This window comes from Protomyctophum parallelum, assembly GCF_964188405.1.
Source record: "Protomyctophum parallelum genome assembly, chromosome: 11".
Classification (NCBI taxonomy): Eukaryota; Metazoa; Chordata; class Actinopteri; order Myctophiformes; family Myctophidae; genus Protomyctophum; species Protomyctophum parallelum.
The window spans coordinates 37,766,801-37,790,265 of NC_139707.1; the positions used below are offsets into that span (position 1 = coordinate 37,766,801).

General features: G+C 40.9%; 2 protein-coding genes across 5 annotated transcripts in view; one reads left to right on the forward strand and one right to left on the reverse strand.

Moving 5' to 3' along the window:
- The window catches only part of dcaf6 (ddb1 and cul4 associated factor 6), a 30,979-nt gene extending 18,868 nt beyond the window's left edge, over positions 1–12,111 (reverse strand). For 3 of the 4 annotated variants that reach the window (XM_083776117.1, XM_083776116.1, XM_083776114.1), the window contains exons 1-7: positions 11,672–12,110; positions 7,049–7,110; positions 3,684–3,776; positions 3,260–3,445; positions 2,954–3,067; positions 2,338–2,473; positions 1,228–1,439 (exon numbers count right to left, since the gene is read on the reverse strand). In XM_083776117.1, coding sequence (XP_083632243.1) covers positions 1,228–1,439; positions 2,338–2,473; positions 2,954–3,067; positions 3,260–3,445; positions 3,684–3,776; positions 7,049–7,110; positions 11,672–11,759 — 891 coding nt within the window. In that variant the 5' untranslated portion in view covers positions 11,760–12,110. Of the gene's footprint in view, positions 1–1,227; positions 1,440–2,337; positions 2,474–2,953; positions 3,068–3,259; positions 3,446–3,683; positions 3,777–7,048; positions 7,111–11,671 lie in introns of all 4 variants that reach the window. The other variant, XM_083776115.1, reaches the window with a different exon arrangement.
- Positions 12,112–13,189: 1,078 nt separating this feature from the next.
- LOC310866338 (mitochondrial pyruvate carrier 2-like) lies at positions 13,190–22,627 on the forward strand. Its single transcript, XM_083775948.1, has 5 exons — positions 13,190–13,553; positions 16,892–16,932; positions 17,026–17,110; positions 21,039–21,150; positions 21,808–22,627. The coding sequence occupies exons 1-5, from the start codon at positions 13,460–13,462 to the stop codon at positions 21,848–21,850; spliced, it is 375 nt and encodes a 124-aa protein (XP_083632074.1). The 5' UTR covers positions 13,190–13,459; the 3' UTR covers positions 21,851–22,627.
- The last annotated feature ends 838 nt before the right edge of the window (positions 22,628–23,465 follow it).

Below are 23,465 nucleotides of genomic sequence, written 5' to 3' on the forward strand. Positions count from 1 at the left end.
AATATACCTTTAAGCTACTAATTTGGACTGAAGTAAAGCCGGTCATGTTTGCATGTTTGGAATTATAACAGCTGAAATCAATAATATATCAGTATTGTGATATCAACACATTATGTGACCTTTCATTCTTTCAAAAGAGCGAAGTGGGGTGCCCACATTTAGACCCACATTTTGACATTTTGAAGAAAAATAATAATAATCCTAGGACATCTGTGGACGTCTTGGGCATATATTGTGTTAACCTGCAGGCCACATTAAGTGAAGGTGAGGGCCGCATGTGGCCCCCGGGCCGCCCGTTGCCCGTGTATTTCTCTATGTGCTGTGTACAATGGCTTTAGCAGCGATGCGTGCAGGGAACTTTGCACACCGGCTGGCCAAAACAAAGTCTCATCTTGTTTATAATACACATCTCATGAGCAGAGAGAGGGTGAGATAGTATCTAATTAAAGCCTCTAGTCTACATGCAGTGTTGCGTTACAGTCCCAAGCAAGTGTATACATGCATGTACTGTAGATCTACTACATGTACCATATAGCCAGGTATACCAAGTATAACTTGATGTTAACACCCCAATCGCCCAGGATGAAGTTCACCGTCCTTTCAATTAGTAACACCCAGCACACAGGATGAAGTTTTATCCAAAAGATAAAAGAGATTATTGATATCAAGACCGATCGCATCGCTCCACAGCCTAGGAGCGCCTGTTGCGCAATACTCAATGTTGCGTAACAGTGGGACGCCATCGAAAATGTTCCCCAACCGGTTTAGCCGACGAGACCAAAAATCTTAAAACGGTATTAACTCTTGATCTAAATCCTCCTGTACTATTCTAAGAAAAGATCATGTGTTCGACGGCCCACCGCGGTCGCGTCACTAGTGGCGATAGAATTAAATCATACCTCCCGTTGTTGTCGATCGGCTCTAGGGTGTTTTGGCTACATTTAGCTGCTACCGTACATCCACATCGGGGATAACATACGGTCCGTCGGTAAAAGTACTCCGTTGCTATAAATCGCTGGGCGCTATGATTTAATGGATTAAATAACCCCGGGTGTTAAAGATAACATATCGTGAAACGTCACAAATACAAAGCTGAAAAGTTGAGTCATACAGTCAGAAAAGAAACATTATTTGTAGCCCGTTTCAGACAGAACAGAGTATCACCACAGGCCTGTTCTGAGCATCCGAGACATTGACGTATGCATGACGTGTTCAGCACAGCCTCACCTCCTCCCTCCGCTCTTCGGAGGGGCTCTTCAGCTGTCTGGCCTGGTCGTCTTTGGGATCAAACAGGTAGATGTAGTCAGAGGAGTAGCTGACCAGCACCTCCTGACCGTCTCCGCTGTAGCACAGGGACGTCACTCGGCACGACTTGTTGGACAGGTGGGTGGGAACGAACCTCACGCACATGCCCGTCGTCCCACGGCCCATGTAGTTACCTTGTAGTTTTAAAAGGAAGAGAGTTTTAACGTCTATTCAGTCAATGTGAACTTGCATATCTCTGCTGTCGGGAGGAAAACTCATAACTCCATTTTTGACATTTGAGTTAAATATTGTTTCGAAAATATTGAACCAATGGAAAGTAGTAAAAAGTGCTAACTCCATTGGACCCTCAACCTGTCTGCTAAAGCAACTAACTCCACCACCTCTCATGGAAGTAATTGACAATATATAAAGGGACAACACCAACTTTGATGAGGCTGTATTGCTTTGATTTAAAAATATAAGGTTTTCTTAATTTCCTGAATAAAATATATTTTTAATTTCCTGAAAAATGAACATTTTGGAGTTATGAGGTTTCCTCCCGACAGCAGAGATATCTTACATCTTACATAACAGTAAGATTTTGCTATATAAACACGGCTGAACTGAATAACCAATAGCATGAACTCATTTGAAAATGTGCGAATAAAAACAGGCTACTGAACTAGTGGAGTAGTAGACTGGCTAGTTGCCTGAACATATACAAAACAAGTCTATTCACGAGACCAGCAGAACACCCAGCACTCTTCATTCCACTTGGAAACCCTGGCTCATAATAACACTGGCTCATATTAACACAACCAATGTATCTTTCACGTATCATCCTTTCCTTTGCACACGCAAAGGATGATACATGCTCTTATTGCCCATTTATTTCCGTCTGTAAATATGAGGAGGACAGATAAGAAAGATGGACATCACAAAAATAAGCACAATCACATTAAGATCAAATTCAATCCTAGTACAATACATGCAGTATGAAGAGAGCTGAACAGCACAGTGTGTGTGCGTGTGTGTGTGTGTGTGTGTGTGTGTGTGTGTGTGTCCGTGCGTGCGTGTGTGGTGCAGTTTTACCCGTAGCTCTGGTGCCCAGCATGCGTCTGTCATAGATGCGCACTGAGCTGTCCGAGCAGCCCACAGCCAAGTAGTAGGGCACCAGTGGAGAAATGGAAATAGAAGTCGCTGCCCTTCGACAGTTTATCAGTATGTCCTGAAATCAAAATTTCATAAACAGGTTATGAAACGTCACAATTGAGACAGATATACAAAAGACTAGTCTTCCATGAGATTAAATCACTGCTTGTATTCAAAGTGTTGCTTCTTGTTGTTAATTTGAACAAAGTGTACGGATGACCAATAGAAGCGTCTTGTATCATGCATTTAACAGAGCTGTCATGTCTTATCCTGAGTGTTGAGAGATGGTGACAGCACTTCCAATTAAAACTCCCCCGACAGCTTTAAGCTCACAGCTACTGATATTAAGTACGCACACACGCAAGTCAGCTCCAGTTGATGCAGCTGGGCATCAGCTGCGTCAGAGACCGAGAAAATGATTTGTTTTAACACCAGTCTCTCCATTAAGAGAGGACAGAATGGGCACAGAAGCAAGTAAAGCACAATTCCATACAACAAAAAAAAAAGGTTTTTGAGGATTGTAAAAAATAGAGTGGTATAATGGTTGCTTCCGTACATCTTTGCAGTCTTCTTTAGTGCAACTAATCTTCATGCGCAGGTCAAACCACCGGACTGTGCCGTCCTCCCCGCATGACAGAAACGTGTAGGGGTCATTTGGTACCGTCATAATCTGCTCAGAAAAAAAAAGAGGAAAAAAAAGCATTAACATTTAAAAAGCAATGGTAAAGTGCAACACGGGTAGCAAGAGAGAGTAACACACTACCCAAAAGCAGAGGCCTATTTTGCACAGTCTTAATTTAGTCTATGTAGGCCACTAGTTGGGTTCTGAAGAAGATTGATGAGAATTCCTGTTGTCCGGCACCTCGTATGCAGTTCCGTAGTGGCAGGTGAACTGGCATTGTCTGTTGAATTCGTGGCTCTTCTCTGTGTGGGTGTAGTAGATGATGCCATCCCCCGAGCAGGAGATGATCTCCTGGTCGTTGGTGTGGGGCATGAACTTTGCACTGAAAATGTTCGCACGATGACCCGACCGTATGGACTTCTTAACCTGAGGAGCAGTAAAAAGGAATCAGAGAGTAAAATAGATCAATTCAATAACGTTGGTTCGGCTTGGCAGCTCAAAGTAATTCTGTGTTTGTGTGTGCACATGGGGAGGGGGGCCACTGTTTTTGGTCCTTACTGAACTTTTTTTTCAAACAATCAGAACCTTGTTGGGAAAAGACGCACACTGCTATTAACGGCCTGCTTCATGAATTTTGGGTATTAATAACAGAGATGACTTTTACCTTCCTGTTATATGGGTTGGTGATGACCAGGAAGGTGTCATCTGAACCCGACAGGATGTATTCTCCTGTCTCATTCCAGGATATTGTGTTGACCTGTGTGCGCAAAAGGTACACAATATACAGAGCATGACGTGAAATATGTATTGTACATTCACACTGAAACCAATATAAATGACTAAAGCAAAGGGAGGGGAAAAAAGAATACTACATGATACACAGTTTCACATTTTTGCTGTCTTCTCTACAGATCAATATTTCATTAACACCTCCTCGACAGACACGGTTCAATCAGTGATTTCACTTAATTCAAATATCACTTATTTTTTTGTTTTGTTGTGATAATCCTCCCTACTATAGAGTGTGCTGACCATATAAGGAGTTCCTCCCTGTCCCCAGTTAACCCCTGGGGGTCAAAAAACCTTAGGTTTCGTTTTTGACTCTCTATCCTGATTGGACGAAAGGCTGGGTCCCAGGCCAAAAACGAAACCTAAGGTTTTTTGAGTGAAATCACTGAATATACCTTTAAAGGAGGAGTGAGCAATGTTTTTGGGGAAAAATAAATAAATGCCAATTTAGTCATTATGCCAATTTCCTCAGCACACATTTCTGTGCTGTCGCATCCTACTGACTCGCCTGCCAGTGAGGAGCCCCCATCGGGAGGACGCGGAGCCTTCGTCCTATACTCCTCCTCACGCACCAAACCCTCCCCGCTGACAGGTGCCGCCCCAGCCCGTAGGAGTACACGCAATGACCAATATCACCCTCCCTGCCCGGCTTCCTTCCCCCCCAAACACAGGCCAATTGTGTTCGCATAGACAACCTTTGCCACCCAAGCACTATAGAAATTGTATCCAATAAGGTGCAGATACAACACAAGATACATAGATTTTTTTTTCGAAAAAACGCGTCCAGTGTACAACCACCTTAAAGGTCCTTTCAGACAGGCAGCCACTGACGTGGCGACAACACAAGCCCCCGGTCCCGTGGCGGGACATGGATTGTGTTAAGCTTCTTTTTTTTTTTTACACTACGCAAGTCGCGCCCCTCATGAGCGGACCTGGAGAGCAGACCTGTCGTTGATCCAGGCCACGTCTGCGACTGCGTCACACGCTCCCCACCTGAAAAGGCCTTAATGCTATTTTTTTTATCTTCGTCACCATCTAATGAAACCTTAATTAAAAACTCTATACTGCAGTGCATACCCACCAACAGTCTCCTTATTTTAGCCCTTTATCCAGCTGTGCTCGCACTTGGTGTGAGACCTTCCCCTTTCCAATCCCCGATACATTCCATTCTAACTGCGACACTAAATGTACACTTTGTGTCCTGCTGCATTTCAACGTCTGCTAGATGTCTTCTGAAACGGCACCAACAACACCCGATAAAAGAAAGTAAAAGACAATATTATTTATGAAGCATGTTTCCTACATCTTTCTCCTTCTCCTAAAGTTTAAGAGACAGACGGTAGCACAGACAGACGGGGAGAGAATGGGGTAATCGAGATGTGGAGTACTACGTGACACATTTGAAAGTGAAAGACTGACTATCTTTGTCCCCGATATAAAGAGGTTGTCTTCCCCAGGAGGATAGAAAAGACAGGGCGACCATCCTATCCTTTTGTCAATGCTCGGCCGGCTCATATTTCAAATGCTGTACGGTATGCAAAAATGTCTTGCGTGCGTGCACTGTGACGTATAGTATAGAGACTAGCTACACTACACGACTACAAGTTCTGTGTCAGGTTTCTATATCAGGTAGACAGACAGCGGACACCATCCGATGCTTAGAATGTGTTATTATAGTTTATCGTCAGACACATGCAGATTTTAGTCAAGCTAGCCCGGCACCGCTCTGGATTAAGGGCGTCTGCTAAATGTCTAAATTGTAAATTGTGTCTTTAGAATAATACAGGGAACAACATAGCAGTGAGCAGTACTGTCAGAGTCTGACATCATCAATATGATCTGTCAAGTCAGTAAGTCGCCGCCATATTTTTTATATATGGCGGTGATTTAATAAACCATAAAAAAGCATAAATTGTGTAGAAAGAAATGTATCCATCCATCCATCCACATAAGTGTTGCCTTAATCAGGCTAATGACAGATACCATTACCATCAATTCCAATAATGCAGGCACACTTTGGTAGGCCTGTAGCCCTGTACTCAACATTGCAGCATTCAAGTGACCTGCAGAAGGCCTAAACTAAAAAACATAAATGGTATCCTCTAAAATGTAGTTACTATGGGCAGGGTTTGGATCACAAATATAGCCTTTTTTATAATATCCTATTAATCCTATTATAACAATTAATCAATTAATCAGACCCATCTCTAGTTAATTATGAATACACCATTTACGTTTTTAGTAAATGTGCATAACATGACAAGCTCAAAAATCATAATGAATAGTCCCTGTTCATTATTAAATAAAGCCTGTTCCCTGACTGTGTTCTGAAGAGTGCTATAACACATGGATTATTCCACGACTATTTCCGTGGAATGTTCATGTTTAGATGCAGCTCGCAACAATCTAATGTTTCGGTGTAAAACAAAAAATGTTGAAAGAGAGTTACAGAAAAAGATGTACAATACATTTCACAATGTAACACAAAGTCCAATAAGAGTTAGAGCCGAGCTACAACAGTGCTGGTGGTAGCATGCTTCGAAGTACTCAACTTCCTCTAATACTTCCCGTTTATGTCAGCTAATAAATATGATCTTGAACCGCCTGAGCAGTTTGATAGAACTAGATATGGAGAAGGCTGCAGCGAGAACGAATTGGTCAGGCTGTGTCAGTGCAAGTTATAACATTGACTGAACCTACAGGGGTTCTCATCCTTTTTGGCTAGGGACCCCGGAAATGCTTTGGCCATCTCTACAAATTGCTACAATAACCTTATAATAGAGAAAAGACATCAGAAATAACTACTGAAACCAGATATAATCGTTAAGGAAGGTCTCCTGACCCACTTACTGAGAACCCCTGCTCTATAGTATTGAGGGTATAGTAATTTTGTCATTTTTATTGAGTCTATACAATACAAAAAAATGCCAGATGTATCATGTTACAACTTACAACAAGCCAATTTTTTTTATAATGTGTGGAGGGATTTCCTGGGTAGTTCCATGACAGAGCTTGTGACCGAATGTCAGCCTCGGGTTTCTCAGAGGTATATTATATCAACAACCTTGGCTTGAGGCTCAAGCTGTTGCTGCTCTACTACTCTGTGTCCGAACCAGGATCTCACACTAAGACTGGCACAGAGAGAGATAGAGGAAAGGTGACGTGCAACAAAACATCAGCGGACACAGACAGACAAAAGAATGCATACAAAAATAAATAACGTAACAAAGAGGCACTTACACAGCCATCATGTACATTCAGCGTTGCTTCGAGTTTAAGCCTCTGGACAAATTCTTTCCTACCTGTAAGAGAAGAGGAAAATGCATTCTTTAATCGTCTCTACACTACACAACTACTTTTTTTCTTTTTTGTCTGATTCGTGAAAAGAGTGTGTGGACTGGAGTAGGATTAAATGTCACATTAAACATTTGCATTCAGAGTTTCCGTTGCAAGTAATGCATTATTCATCTGGAGGAAACCTCTCACACATCTGCTGGCACCATCAGAGAATGTAAAGAAGAACAAACAAATGCCATATGCTAATATTCTAGATTAAAGGTATATTCAGTGATTTCACAAAAAAAACCTTAGGTTTCGTTTTTGGCTGTGGGACCCAGCCTTTCGTCTAATCAGGATAGAGAGTCAAAAACGAAACCTAAGGTCTTTTGACCCCCAGGGGTTAACTGGGGACAGGGAGGAACTCCTTATATGGCCAGCACACTCTATAGTAGGGAGGATTATCACAACAAAACAAAAAAATGATATTTGAATTAAGTGAAATCACTGAATATACCTTTAACATTATAAATGCAATGTATCAATGTGTTTCAGGCTTCTTTCATAATGCTGAATGATACATTTAAAAAAAGTAATCAGTAAAAACAAAATTGCCTTAAGACAGTTTAATTTAATTTCTCTACTTCCGTTCTTCAAAACATCATGTCATCAAAACATCAAGGAAAATGTCAAATCGCCAGGATGTCTGTGTAGTTTCTAGCCCTGGAAAAGAGTGGTTCGTGTTCCGTTCACAATTACTGATGATGTCTTAAACAGAAATAAGGAATCATGTATATGCAAGACTCAAGACTCAAGATGGATACAGTATGCCTTCAATTTAGAGACAAATGTTTATAACCGTTAGTTCAGGTCTAACAGTGACTGTAGTGTGTGGTCATGATGTTAGTGTAGATACAGGCTGCATTGATGTAGGAGTGTTCCTTGTGTAAGCCATAGCGATACAAATAATTTGATTTCCTGTAGTCATATCGCCACATGGTATGAGCTGTAGAATATGTATCTCCCCAGTAGTTACATTTTATTTTTGTTCAAGGCCTGTCTTTGTTTAGATCCTTTGTGTTTTATACCCAACATCATATGTTTAGTTAAACCTATGTTAGGTATTTTGTTCTTTCTTTAAAACATTAGTTTTTGTTTTTTTCCCAAAATGTAGGCAAAATCTAAGCCCGGCTTAGACTCTTCCTCACAATCAGTGGTCAGAAGTTTATAGTTCTTTATGAACTGACAATATACTCTGCTTTGTTTAACCTGAGTTATGTTTAAAAAGGGTAGGCGATATAAGCCTCAGCTTCTGCCTTCACCTTTTCGGTACCACTAGTTAATACTAGATTTTAATCTGTATGTACATGTGCTCTTTTTCCTTTTATGGACAGAAATAAAATCTATCTATTTCACTTGATCGATTTATAAGTCTTACTCTGGAAAGGAATACTCTGAAATGAGTTCATTCTGAAAAATGTCTATCATCTTTTAATGTATTTGTGTTTAAATTGTATGTTATGTTTACTGAAATCAGGGCATCATTGGAAAAGAGACCTGGCTCTCAATTGACCTCCCTGAATAAATAAAGGTGAAAGAAGAAGGAAATATGTATACGTATTTGTCCCTTGATTCAAGAAGCAAGCTCATGCATGTGAAGTTGTGAACCATCGACCTGCACAGAATGATACAATGAAACAAGTATTGTCTACAGAATCAGTATACATCTTATTTTATTAGACTCAACTTCCCTGGTCAATGCATCTAAATACTATTACTAACTAATAATTATTTCAGCTGACATTTTTTGAAAAATATAAGATTACACACAATCAACAGCAGACAATGGAGGCTTGCACAAGGGCTGCTCTCAGTATGTAAATAGAACAATTTGATTCCTGCTAACACTGTACTTGCCAAGACAAAATTGCATAGTATAAAATTTGGAGATGCACGGATGAAAATCAGAAAGGTGGTGAGTGCTATAGTTTAAATGCCGACAAGGTCAGTCTGCTAACTGTGCCGTGAATAGGAACGATCTATGACTGTGTGTAACAGAGTGGTCCTCTGCACAGCATATTGGCACATTATTAACTTGCGCAGTTGTATTTTGATATTATTGTTGAATACCGTTTCCCGTTTAGCTGAGATGGCCACTCAGTCAACAAGTTCCACCTGGGGAAATGCTTGGTGAACAAACATGAGGGTGCAATGCGGGTTATATTGCAATATGTTTGGGAAGTGCAGCAATGTGGAGTTTTATTGTTGAGGTTTGATTGATTGCCTAACAATTGCCTGTGATGTGATTCAGTAAGGATTGGGCTGGACCATGTCAGGATAGCAGGGGGGGTTAAGATGTGCTATAAATGTAATTTTTGCACTTTAATAAAGGATTATGCTCAATTATAATTATAAATCCTGCTCCACATAACATACACTGGGGTATCTGAGATTTATTTTACTTCATATGTGATTCTCTTTTTTATCCTTCAAATGGCTGTGTTCCTGTGTCCGTCTCTCTAAAGCCCTAACCACACCAAAGGGTCAAGGCGGTTTTAGCGTTGTCCCTGCGGTGTGACATGTCTTGTTGCACGTTGACCCACGTTGACCCTAGTGATTCATGCATGGAATTCAATGGACCAAACAACACCAAAGGGTCAAGACGGTTTTAGCATTAGCCGATAACTCCTTGCAACCGTTTGGACCCAAGGAGTTGCATATTGACCCTTTGGTGTGGTTAGGGCTTTAGCCTATGGGCTCCATCTTGCGCCACCCTTATCCCTAAACTTATTTGCCATTTTTTACTATTTTGAAAATCATTTTAAAATAGTTCAACTAGCCTATCTACATCTACATGTTGTGAGCTTGTAGATCAGATATTTTAACTATTTTAAAAGGTTTTTTTAAATAGTAAAAAATGGCAAATAAGTTTAAGGGTAAGTGTTAAGTGGTGGTGTGCATTTAGAGTAGGACCTATCGACCCCTTACGGCTTACGACCTATTGACCCCTGCTGATGCTGGGCCATTCACACTAACCACTCACCCATTGACCATTGCAACACAGAACACACACACACACACACACACACACACACACACACACGTGTTTAAATGTGTGTTTAATAAAAAATAAATTAGGGGAGCTAGCCCATCCTATGCCCAGTTTTGTGTGCATGTGTACCACTAGCCCCTTTCGGGACCCTACGTAAAACTTTTCTGATATTTTGTTGAGTTTTACGTTGGGTCCCTGCTCACTACTGTATTTTCGTATGGAAATTCCTATTAACGGAAGTGGAGATTCTCTCTAAAATAGGACCCGCGGCATGTGACGCCATTATTTTCCTTGAGTTATTCTGAATTCGGTAACTTTAAGTAGCTATACATCCAGCTGCGAATATCTCCTGTGGCGCGGAAGCCGTTAAGTATTTTTAATCTTTGTTTGACCGATTTGGTCGCTTTATTTCTTCTTGTTTGTTTACCGTTTATTGTACCGCCTCCCGGTGTGCGGTTGGCTTGTGAGGCTACGTCCCTGCCTCTGATCTGCTGTGTCATAGCTATAGCGCCACTAGCTAGCCAGATATGCGGTACAATGAGGTGTCAATAAACAAGGAAGGAAAAGAAGAATCCAAGCTTCCAAATCGGGCAAACATATATTAAAAATACTTAACGGCTTCCGCGCCACAGGAGATATTCGCAGCGGCATGTATGGGTACTTATACTTTACATATTCAGAAAGCCTCATACTGAAGAATATCGTCAAAGAGCGCGGAGAGGCGGTAAACATGAGCCAGTAAATGTTTTAATCAGGTGGCATGGACGACGTGGAACAGGACCCAATGCACTGGGTCGAACAAATGTCAGAAACTTCAGTAGCATTTGGGTTCTGCTTGGAGGGCTAGTGTACCACCAAATGCATTAAGATTATCTTGGATTACAAATAAACATATCCCTTTCAAAACACACAGATGTGCTACAGTCGAACCTCTCGATGCCTCAGGCTCAGAGCAGACTATCTGATGGGAACTTGGACATGTAAATGTAATTTTTTTGCACAGTAAAATTATTATTAACAGATTATAAAACCCATGCCACAAAACCTCAGAGGGAGGCACTTGCACTGGGGTAATTGGTTGTATCACCTGAGAAGATTTCTTAGTTCATTCGTTCTGATTCTCGAATTTATAACAATTATTAACAATAAGATACCCATGATGAATAATACAATTTACAGTGATTATTACAGGTTTTTACATAAAACTATTCATGGACAAAAAAACTACACAGTAAAATCCTGTGGGTTAAATTATCCTTTGCTCTGATTAATGTACAAATGGAAATCAAATCGACCCATACCCGGGCGGTCCATTTGTATGAGAATGTATAGCATTTTACTGTGTAATGTATGCTACGAAGAACAGTAAAATAACACTGACCAAAGTCAATGTTTTTGTTAGTTCAGGTCAGTAGTGACTGTAGTACTGTGTGTGAATCTTATTTGTTAAGTGTAGAATAGATACAGGCTGCATTGAGGAGCGTTCCTTGTGTAAAGCTATAGCGAAGCTCACAAAGGCTCGATTTTAACCTTACCCAAATAGTTGGTCCTGATGATATTCGGGTCGTTGTATCCAATTGAGCGTTTGTTTACATCCCAAACCAGATTTCCACTGCAGGCCATTGTGAAAGAAGAACGCGGCTTTTAAACAATAACATTGAAATTGTGAGAAGCCAACCCCTCTTCCTCCTGATGAATGTCGCTTATTATTATTGTCGTCGTTTATCCATCGAGACGAACCCCAGTCAGAGTGTTGGCGGGGCACAAATTTAGCAAGCTACAGCATTGAACAGCGGCATAGCTGGCACTGCCATCCTCCCTTCACCCTTTGCTGTCCTCAGCGCCTGAGTTTATGATGTATGTCTGATGTTGTTAGCTATCTGTCTACAATGTATCTGCCCTGCTAGCCTAGCCTGCTGCTCTGCTCTGCTCTGTGGCTTGTCTTGCAGTCAGACAGCAGTTCGGCTGTAGCCAATAACGAAGCGCTCCTACAGACCCCAACAGCGTAAACAACGCGATAAATGCATGTTGGCAAAGGTTTTAGAAGCGCTCGATTTATAGCGCACTATAACATTCTAGCAGCTGAGCATTATATTATGGCATCGGGGACGGGTGTGTGTGCGTGTGTGCGTGTGTGCGTGTGTGCGTGTGTGTGTGTGTGTGTGTGTGTGTGTGTGTGTGTGTGTGTGTGTGTGTGTGTGCTACCGTTCAGTTACTGAATACGAGGAATACAAAAAACAAAAAACAAATGTACCCAAATCAAAATGTTTTTCATCTGAATTATGGGGCTTTATTATCCCACCATTTAACCTCTCAAGCACTAAATACTTTTTAACCGAATGTGTATTATTTTGTATATTTTTCAATGTATGGGTCAGTCAGAACTACCTTCCTTCTCCTTCCTCTCGTTCCAAGTTTTGACTAAAAGCTCAATGGTTATTTTTGACAACATTGTGAAATATCCACCCGCTCTGGTGACACCGAGTTGCAATTTAAGCGTACCTATTCTGAACCAATCCGATACCAAGCTACTGATCCAACGTGCCAATGAAAACAAGAACAGTATAGTTCAGATCCCATATTCCAGAGGAGCGGCCCTTGTGTGATTGGCTCGTTGGTTGTCAATTAACCTCTGATTCGTTGTCAATGTTGTTTACAAAAACTGCAGACAAACAGCGTTATCCTATCCTGCATATCCAATCACTTTGTTAAACTACCCTGCTTATATGATCTATTCAATCTGAGAATCCCATCGTCAAATATTCGGGAAAACAGCACATAACATCCAAGCTTTAGGTTTAGGACATATTTCTGTTTAAAACAACCACCCAGTGTATGCATGATCGTTCTTGAACGTCTTTAAATTATAATTATTGTTATTGTTATTGTTATTGTTATTATTTTACAACCCCGTACGTCTCTTTTGTGGTTGCTTGCTGCTTGGCAACCAACTAGCCAATCAAAGTACGAGAGTCCCTCCGAGCTATGGCAACTTGATCCTACCGAGGTAGGTAGGTTGCACAACGGGAGGAGGAAAGTCACCTCGTAGCCAAGTCCGGGTCGGATTTATCATTCACCAACTGCTGGGGGCGCTTATAGCAGCACTAGCATGCTCATAGTGCTGTTTTGCAAGGTCGACAGCAGGACAGCATCATTTCGGCCCATATAGTCTATTACACTGTAACGTTGCGCCTAGATTCTGACAGATATTTTGATTTCAACAAAGGACTTTATTCGCAAGCTTGAAGCCGGCTAGCTGAAACATCTCAGTTTGGTATCTACTATCTATCTACTGTATTAGCTAGCAGCAGCTACTGTAAACCATGGCTGCACTGAGAGCGTCCTACCACAGGATTCTGGATAAGATCGAGCACGCCCTGCCCGCCAAACTTAGACCACTGTACAACCACCCAGCAGGTAATGTACAGACAGTGCACTGTCGTTATTGGTGTGTACAGTATTGACAACTGCAAACTTGCCTCAGTGTTCCTTTATCAATGAGGGTGTGTACAAATGTATCAGTGGAACCACATGGAACAGCATGTTACTGTGTACTGTGTAGCTCAGCCTCAGTATGATGATGATTAGCCCTCCAAGCAGAACGGCTAGATGATGATCATCATGGTGTAGCACTCACTCAGCAGACCTATACAATAAAAAGCTGTACTCGTCTACAATTGACTTGTCAGCAAAGGAGATTGAAAGTATGTTGTGACTGCTGTGGGACTATTTAGTTCTGTTAAAAAAATGGATGTCATCTTTGTCTAAATAGAAAGGCTATAAGATTTGTGCAGACTGCATGTTGACAACTTGTTTACTGATAAGTCAATATGGTTTATATTATTAAGTGCTTAATAACTGTAGTATTTAGCACCCAAGCACCTACTGTATAGCTCTGGTCCATAGCCTTACCGCCGTTGCATTAAGACAGCATTAGAGCTATGGACCAGAGCTTCCAAGAACCCTATTGTCCTTTTAGGGATTAATGTCTTGAACAGTGAGTGGACACTGGTGCGCTGCTGTCATAGAGAAAAGAGTTATATCTCTATATTCTGATAGTATTGCTATTGAGGGTTCGTTCAGTAACAGTAACGGAAGCTCCCCACCTCTCCATGTCTCTCCAGCTTTTAATTAAACATATTTTAATAACATATTTTCATTTTATCCAATCAGCATAGAGACGTCAGACAGGATACAGTCTACAGATTAAACCAGTTAAATTGGAAGTGATGACACAAAACAATGAGAAGACAAATTGGAACACTATAAAAATGAAGCTGATAGTCCTAGTAGATATGGGGAGACTCCTGTTACTGAACAAACACTCAATAGCAATGATTACAGAATATAGTGCTTTAACATTTTAACAAAAAAAACAAAAACGTTTGTATTAACCAAAACACATCACTTAACATACATTTTAAAGTCTAGGCTGTCCTACTTATGGTGGTGGATTTAGTGATTAAAAAGATTACGCTTAATAATATCTCATGTTCAACACATGGTACAATGGCTGACACTAAGAGTAAAGTCCTTGGAACCAAAAGCGGAACAAAGATTGTCTAGACAGACAATAAAACAGACCAGGTTTTACCACACTCGATCAGCACTTTAAGCAGCATTGTTGTTTTCATCCAATTGCATCCAATACAAAGTTAAAGGCGTAGAGAGCAGTTAAAGAAACCTAGATTAACATAAAAACAAACAAAAGAAAACTTTCTGTTCAGTTTATTTAGCATAGCACTTTTGGACAACATAAAAAGGTCTGTGTAATGTAAAAATCAGTGCATATAGAACGAGGCACAATCTAAAAAAAAGTCCAAGTTGTCAAGTCCATTTGACATAATAAGGTGTCCATAGAATAGGGTGACAGGGAGAAGCATAATTCTTACCGAGGCTCACTTTGCATGAATACATTATTTTAAGCTGTCACAGTGTTTACAGCACACTTCAAGAAAACATAATTAACATGGTGTTTTTTGCACACATACATACATACATACAGCATACCCTCCCACACATTAGACCAGTCAATAATGTGTCAAGCTGGTTTGTCTGTGCATTGTGCAAGGGTCCATAAGTACAGTAGGCTCAGGCTATCCTACTTATTATGGCGGTGGATTTAGTGATCAAGATCATCAAATTTATGACTTCTGAATAGTTATTGTGAGATAAGCTTTAATATAGCTCATGTTCAACACATGTACAGGTACAATGGCTGACACTTGAACAAAGTCCTTGGAGCAAAGAACGGCACAAAGATTGTCACTCTAGATAGTCTAGACACTAGACAAACAATAAAACAGACCAGTAGCTGACCGATCGACCCTCTTCAGAAGTTGGGGTTGTTCACTGTGAGTGTGTCACTGCGGTGTTTTGAGCGCTCCCCAGGGGGCGAAAGCTACGCTAGCTAAGGCAAGCATTTAGTACATCACCATACAAGGTTTCATAATTTAACTTGGCCCATGTTTTAACTGGTAAAAATGTTCTTAAATAAGCCACACTCGGTGTGCTCTGTGACGTGACCACCCAGCGCACACAAAAAATCAGACCCATCTGAACTGACTGTGTGTATGGGATTATCAGATTGCATACATACAGTATATATATATACGGACATACATAGGGACACACACAGAGGCACCGCGTGTGCATATCCGAACGTACCCAGTGTCCATAGATGCCGAAAAAAGTGTCAGATAAGCATAATGCTTATCGAGCCCTACCCTTGGCTCAGTGCATAAATAAAGGTGTCACTTGTCACTGTGTTTAAATTACAGCACACTTCAAGAAGACATAATGGTGTTATGGCCCCTGAGCCAGCCATAACAATACATACAGCATACCCTCCCACAAATTAGACCAGTCAACACTGTGTCAAGCTTGTATGTCACTCTGTGCATTGTGCAAGGGTATAGAATCCAGGTTGTCAAGGACAACTTCCTGACCATTTACTGAGGGGTGGTGACAAATGTCAACTCCCTTGAAGATGATTGGTTAAGATAACCTGTCAGATGTTTCTTTTCTCATGATTGGTCGAGAGCAGTTGAGACATGTCTCTCTCTTTTTTCTATCTGCAAAGCAATAGTTCACAAGATAGACCTAAAGTTGATAGACCAGAGTGGTTTCATGTTCTCTAAAGTGACTAGACCAGAGTGGTTTCATGTTCTCTCACAATTTTCCATCCCTTAGGCCCTAGGGAATTGTGTGTAGTGTTTTGAGATGTTTTCTGATATGTTTCTGTGCTGCATGTTTTGGCAACATATACAGTAAAGCTATGTTATCAATACAAAGCACCATTTTTATATTCTGTATTCTGGCATTGTCTCCCACTTTTAGGGGATAACCTACTCACCTTTTAGGTCACCTAAAATGTGATTTTATTGAAAATCACATTCTGTGATCACGCCGCTTTCACCTAAAAGGTGAGCTGGTTATCACCTAAAAGTGGAGTATGCTACAGCCTAAAATTCTACGACACTGATAGGACAGCAGAAGCTGGTAGGTAGAGAGGACGTCGGGATCAGAAGGTTGCCGGTTTGACCCTGTGTTCTTGAGCAAGACACTTTTAACTCCTAACTAACTGCTCCCTGGGTGCTGTAATAATGGTAGTCACTACCCCTAATAGTTAAGCTAAATGCAGAGCCTGAGGACACATTTCCATGTACACTTACTTGTACAGTATATGAAACTGGTCTTTAACAGCTATCATTAAATAACTGCTTTGTGTAACAATTTGTCTTCTTTTATTCTAGGTCCAAAGACTGTCTTCTTCTGGGCCCCAATGTTTAAATGGGTAAGGAAGTATGTTGTAATGTCTTAGACATTAAAGAGTATACCTGGCACATGTGTATAAGTAATCAAGGTAATCCACTGTTGTCTAACCTAGGGCCTGGTCGGGGCTGGACTGGCTGATATGACCCGACCAGCAGAGAAACTCAGTCTCTCCCAGTCAGGTGTGCTAACGGCTACAGGTAAGATCATTTTATACTGAGAAGCAAATACTGCAATGTTCTTCCAGACAGGACAGTGGACACTGGAACCCTTTAAACTTGACCAAATGCACAAATGTGCTTTTGTTTAAATGTACCACACACAAAAAAGATCCATATAATACCCAATCCCGATATGTTACAGGCTTCATGCAGATCTATTGGTCTTGAAACTGCTTATTGGATACAAATAGTGGATATTTTGGTATGTTAAACTTAAAAATGACTCCTGTGAGAGTCATGTTCCGTGGATGTTCTGTTCCCTCTAGTTCCTTGGTTTAACAATCATTAGTTACCCAACAGAAATTTTAAGAAACCTAGGATGAATGCCTGTGCCAGGATAAGTTGCCTTCCTCCTGTGACCTACAAGTGAGGTGAGGTGACCCACAGTGAGGTGCACCTCACTGTGACCTACATGAAAACATGTAACTTTATTGATCCCCAGAGTAAAATTCAGGTGTCATAGCAGCAGCAACAGCAGTGAGGTTGAAACACAGGAGAGGTACAGAGAAGTCTCGTGAGCCAGACTGTTGCCTCCCACAATGTTCTGTCTGAACTTCAGTCTGGAGTGGATGTGATGCATGCATACCATTTCATCTTTACCTGTCACCAAATTTGTCTTAATATAAATCAAAATAATCAAAGCAATGGTGCATTTATAGAATAAATGCATTTACAGAATACATGTGTCTGAATGAGAGGAACCCAAGTGGAACAATGAGGTTACAATGAGTAGAGGTAAAGAAGCTAGAGGAAAACCTAGGTTGGGGTGCCGGTGCTCCATAATACACAATAAAAGCAGACATTTTTTATTAGTGTTCAATTCGTGTTTTTTTTTCCTTCCTAATGGAGTTGAGGACGAAAAGCGTGCAACCTCGCCCTAAGCATCCGCCTGGGTGACAGGAGACTGCTGGGCGAGCACTGGCGCTTTGGCACGGGGGGCAGATCAACATATGGAATTAATTCTGTACTGGCCATACATGGAGCGTGTCTTGAGTGTACAGGGTTTGATGAGGTCAGATCAATATATAATACCGAATGTCGGAACAGGTCAGCTCCATATATGGAGATCTAAGTGTGGCAGTGGGGACAGTGTCTTGAGTGTACAGGGTTTGATGAGGTCTGGCCATATATGGAGCGTGACTTGACTGTACAGGGTTTGATGAGGTCAGATCAACATATGGAATGAATTCTCTACTGGCCATATATGGAGCGTCTCTTGAGTGTACAGGGTTTGATGAGGTCAGATCAACATATGGAATGTCAGAACAGGTCAGCTCCATATATGGAGATCTAAGGGTGGCAGCGGGAGCAGTGTCTTGAGTGTACAGGGTTTGATGAGGGCCCAGGTAGGGCCATTTCGGGCCTGTTGAGAACTCAGATCTACCGGTAATTGATGATCCAGTCTTCTCCGTGTATGGCTATCCAGAGTTAGATGAGGTCAGTGTCGTGATCTTATATGGAGACGGCCATGTATGGAGCGTGTCACAAGGCGTGACAGACTGACAGCCATATATGGTGGCGTGACGTGTCACTACGGACTGACTGCCATACTGTATATGGAGGCGTGACGGACGAATCGAGATCGACTGACAAGTTTTGCAGGTTTTCATAGTAGTGTGCGACTTGCAGTCGCAATATAAACAATACTAAACGTATTAACAGCCCTAAAGCCATTTCTAAAATGAAGAAGAAGAATGAACGGAAATGACGAACAGCTTCCGTTCTCGGCTTTCGGGATGTGTAGTTCCAGACTCTATATAGCATATAGCAATAGTTGTCTGGCTACGCAAGACTACGGTCAAAGTAAAGTCACACAGGCCCCTTTTCCACCAAAATAACTTTGAACTGGTCTAGAACTAGCCTCAGAGACCACAGGCGTTCTTGGAACCTTGGTGCTTTCAGGGAACCGGCTGCGTTTCCAGTTTCCACCAGTTTAAAGCGCTGGTTTTAGACCCAGGTTCGCCTCCAGGCATGGCCAGCAATGTCTTGAATATGATCGGCCAAACTGTCCATTTCATGGGGGAAATTCAATTGAGAATGGCAGATAGTTTCCTTTTTCTTTCTTTTTTAATGAAGATTTTCCGCTTGCTTTTGCCATTGTTTATGTCGCAATCTGCATCTTCCAACCTGTAGAACCAGACACTTTGATTCCCAGTTCAGGGCAAGAAATAAACAAATACATTTTCAGTGGAAATACTCTGAACTGGTTAAAAATTAGGCAGGGGAAAAAAGAACCGGACCGGTTCAACCCCGAGGCCACAGAGAGTTTGAACGGGTGCAGTACGTTGTTCAGTCATTAAACAAATGACAACCCATCTCCTAACCTAACCATATGCGGATGTATGTCGGACTAATGCCCTGTCTGATTAGCGTACGGACCCCATTTGAACCACGGCTGTGGTTCAGGAGGTAGAGCAGGTCGTCCAATGATCCATGGGTCAGCGGTTCGAATCCCGGCTCCTCCTGTCCACATGTCGAAGTGTCCTTGGGCAAGACACTGAACCCAATGAGTCGGTCGGTGTGAGCCACCTTTGGTGTGTGAATGTGGGAAGTGAGGACGCTGGCGTCGACTGTTTGCCGCTTCACTTCCCAATGTATGAATGAATGAACCATTGTAAAGCGCTTTGAGCACTTGGAGCACATTATTATTAAATAAACAATCCGGAAATGCATCAGTGAATATTGATATAATTGATGGCTCGTTTATATAGGTTAAAGTTGCACTATGTAACTTTATTTAACCGTTTCAGTTCATACGACGCATGAGGCCGTCATAAGGATCCCGAAAAATTTGTGCCTACGACGTCTGAGGACGTCCTAGTGACACGGGCGAGATAAGAATATTCAGAATTTTTCCTTTTTTTGGCATTTCGCTTTTCGCTTTCCGTATGCTAACGCTCTGTGCAACTATTAGCTTGTCATTGACTCCCATGTTAGCGCGGCGGAAAGAATGACTCGTATCTCCTAATCCAAGGCGCTCTCCGTGGTGATGAATGGATCGATATGCTGGCGCTTCATTTCTGCTCCTCATCCGTCTCTCCCGCAAAATATGAACGCTTTTTGGAGCGTAAAAAAATAAATTAAGATGATCGGGGATGTGAGGTCACTTAGTAAAGTCAACTTTTTTAGGAAAGTGTTTCCGGTTCATGGCTTTCAGAGTAAAAGCGATCAGACAACTCTGGCACCCCGGAGCTTCTATTTTGATGCACTTCCGGCACTAAATGTGTTTTAATGAATACATTTTTATTTTGCCCAAACTGTAGGGTAGATAATACGATACGATGATACGATTTCTATTGAGACATTTAGATTGTGTCAAAGGTCTCACCTAGACAAATTTTGACCTGATGATCGTGCTTCAGTAGAGCTTCCTTATGTCCTTTTAAAAAAAAAAAAAATTACCTTTCACCATATGACTCCTCTGTGAAATCTAATTCCAATTGCATTCCTACTAATTAAACTGCTAAAATGCATCCATTGATGGTAGTTGATTTATAATATTGTTGCTGTCGGGAGGAAACCTCATAACTCATTTTTTGAGGTTTTAGATATTTTTTTGCATAAATCCAGTGCTATAGAACACCCTTAATACGTCTGTGTGTTGTTTCTAAAATATTGAACCAATGGAAAGTAGTAAAAAGTGCTTTGGACAAAACCTCTTAACTCCATTGGACCCTCAAAATGTCTGCTAAAACAGCTAACTCCACCACCTCTCCCCCTCTCATGGAAGTAATTGACAATATATAAAGTTACACCAACTTTGATGAGGCTGTATTGCTTTGTTTTAAAAAATATAAGGTTTTCTTTATTTCCTGAAAGATGTATATTTTTCAACTATTGTATGAACTATTGTTTATTTAAATTTGGAATGCTGTGCTCAGCTGTTGCTGTTGTCTGTCTCCCTTAGGTCTGGTTTGGTCCAGATATTCTTTGGTCATTATTCCAAAGAACTACAACCTATTCGCTGTCAACTTCTTCCTTGGTTGTGCAGGAAGCAGTCAGCTCTACAGGATCTGGAGGTGAGTGTGGTCTCCAGTGCCCATCATCAGCACCTACTGTATAGCTTGATCCTAAGTATTTAGTTTGAGATAAATGCACAGAAGCAAGTAACAAGTTGTTTATAGTTCACCTAATATTAGCCCCCGTCCAGGATTCATCTGGCCAGTCCAGGAATTTTGTTGACTGTCCAGGAAACAAATAATGACATAAAGAATGTAACTATTTTCAGATGTTGTATACATGAGTGTTGCTTAAACACAGGAACCCTTGTGCCCCCACCTGGGCATAATAGATCGGTGAACATTCTGAAAAATGCTTGTTGTAGCTCTATTTTCACTTATTGTCTAGAATGTCAGCCATCACATTTTTGTAATATCACTGCCAGTCTGATCATTTTCAGTCGAGATTCAGAGATTAAGATATCACCATCAAATGTGGCATACAGTCCTAAATGTAATGTAAAAATAAATGTATTTGCTTTTTTTCTGCATATTTAGTCATCCATAGTGTAATTGACAAAGCTGGCTAACTCACTAAAGCTGAACTATGCAAAACCTGGAACCCCTTCTTAACCCTAGATTGCAGTTGTTTGTAGCCTAGCCATAGAGGTCTGATAATTGGAAACTAGGATTGATTGTAATAAAATACATACATCATTCTTTCATTTGTTCTATTAGGCATGAGCAAGATAAGAAGGCTCAGCCGGCTATAGAGTCCTGAGTGTTTGTACTGCCAATCCTCCACTCCAGTGGATCGAAAGGGAGACCCCACACTGGGCACAAGCCTGCACCGCCTCGTCTCATATACATCCCATGCCGTCTCCTTGAAATCCACGCCTAACCATTATTTTACCACAGAAAGCAGCCCTGTTGGAGATGTAGTTTTTTCTGACATTTCATAATTTTCTCGGGATGTTAAGGATTTATTTTTAACACGCCATAGTCAACATGTCTATGAACGGTTCAACGCTCATCAACGCACAAGTTGTACCATTGTACATTCGGAATTTAATTTCATGCTTTCTACAGTATGCCATGCGCTCATGTGGGAAAATATCTATTCTATAAACATTCAATTCCTAAGAATAAAACTCGGTTGTGTTGAATGTGGTTAAAGGAATGTTATCAAGTGAATTTAAGGATGTAAATTTTTCATCATGTCTTTTCAAAATCATTAATCATTTAAAACTGTGCCGGAATGATTTAAACATTTCTCGCAATTGAACGGTTTACTTTAATGTAGTTGTGTGCAGTAGCACCTTAAGTATTTTATTTAATTTCCTCATTGCCTACATCTTATAGAAATGACACAATTTGTGCACATTGTTTTTAACACTTTGCCAGATACGTGGTGCTAGGGAATAGGAACATTAATGGGATTCACTGTATGTATTAGACACATTAATTTGACTTGAATATTTAATAGAACTTGGGTGTGATCTGACTTTATGGCTCTGTGGCTATGTAATGGCAATAAAAATTTAACACCTACATTTTGCCTGATTGAGTATTGTAGTTTCTATCGGTAGCTAAACCAGTAGTGTCCTATACAAAGTGTCAAAAGTGGGGTCCCCAGCTAAATGTATTAACAGAACCACAATCATTTAACCCCATTCAAAAATAGCACACAGCATGGCACATACATTTTAGAAAAATCTTCTGGGAGTTCCTGGCACAAAACATCTTTTAAGATGGCCAAATATACATAGATTCAGGACTCCTTTTAACAAAGGTTAGAGCTCCTAGGACTACATTAGTAGCCCATTGAGAGACGTTTGAGTTTTAAATCATATATTGGAGTATTTAGTGTTCAGTGTTGACAACTGTCTCTCAAAATGGTTGAATATTACATTTAGTTGCTCGTTCCACATATATCGTAAGAGGCCTCGCATTAACTAAAAGTGGGTAGGCCACTAGTGTCCCTTTGTCTTAATGCAGATTCAATGACCTTTGAAGAGAGGAGTGGACTTATAAAATAGCACTCTATTAAGAGAGAACGCATGATGAACTCCAGGACTCAGTCAGATATACCTTATTGTATATACTGCGTTTCAATATGTATACCCATTACCTCTGGCCCTTTTATGTGACAAGATAACAGAAAACTCAGATATTTTGCCTTAATTCCTATATATGCATTTAAGGACTTTATTGTCTGACAACGCTGATAAAGGCTTGAACACCGAAACACTTTCGTTGCTGCTCTGCAGCATACCATATCAACAATTACATTAAGAGTGCCTCAAAACATGAGTTCCGTGAGTGCTGGTTCACTTTTAGAGAAATTTCTGTTAAACAAAAGGTTAGATAACTACTGCTGTAGACTCGCGTAAAGA

What these genes read in the sequence shown, in the direction of transcription:
- LOC310866338 (XM_083775948.1), top strand. Translation starts at nt 13,460, where the DNA reads ATGGCTGCACTGAGAGCGTCCTACCACAGGATTCTGGATAAGATCGAG. An exon ending in ACTGTACAACCACCCAGCAG is followed by an intron (nt 13,554 to 16,891) that starts GTAATGTACAGA and finishes CTTTTATTCTAG; the next exon opens with GTCCAAAGACTGTCTTCTTC. An exon ending in AGGTGTGCTAACGGCTACAG is followed by an intron (nt 17,111 to 21,038) that starts GTAAGATCATTT and finishes TGTCTCCCTTAG; the next exon opens with GTCTGGTTTGGTCCAGATAT.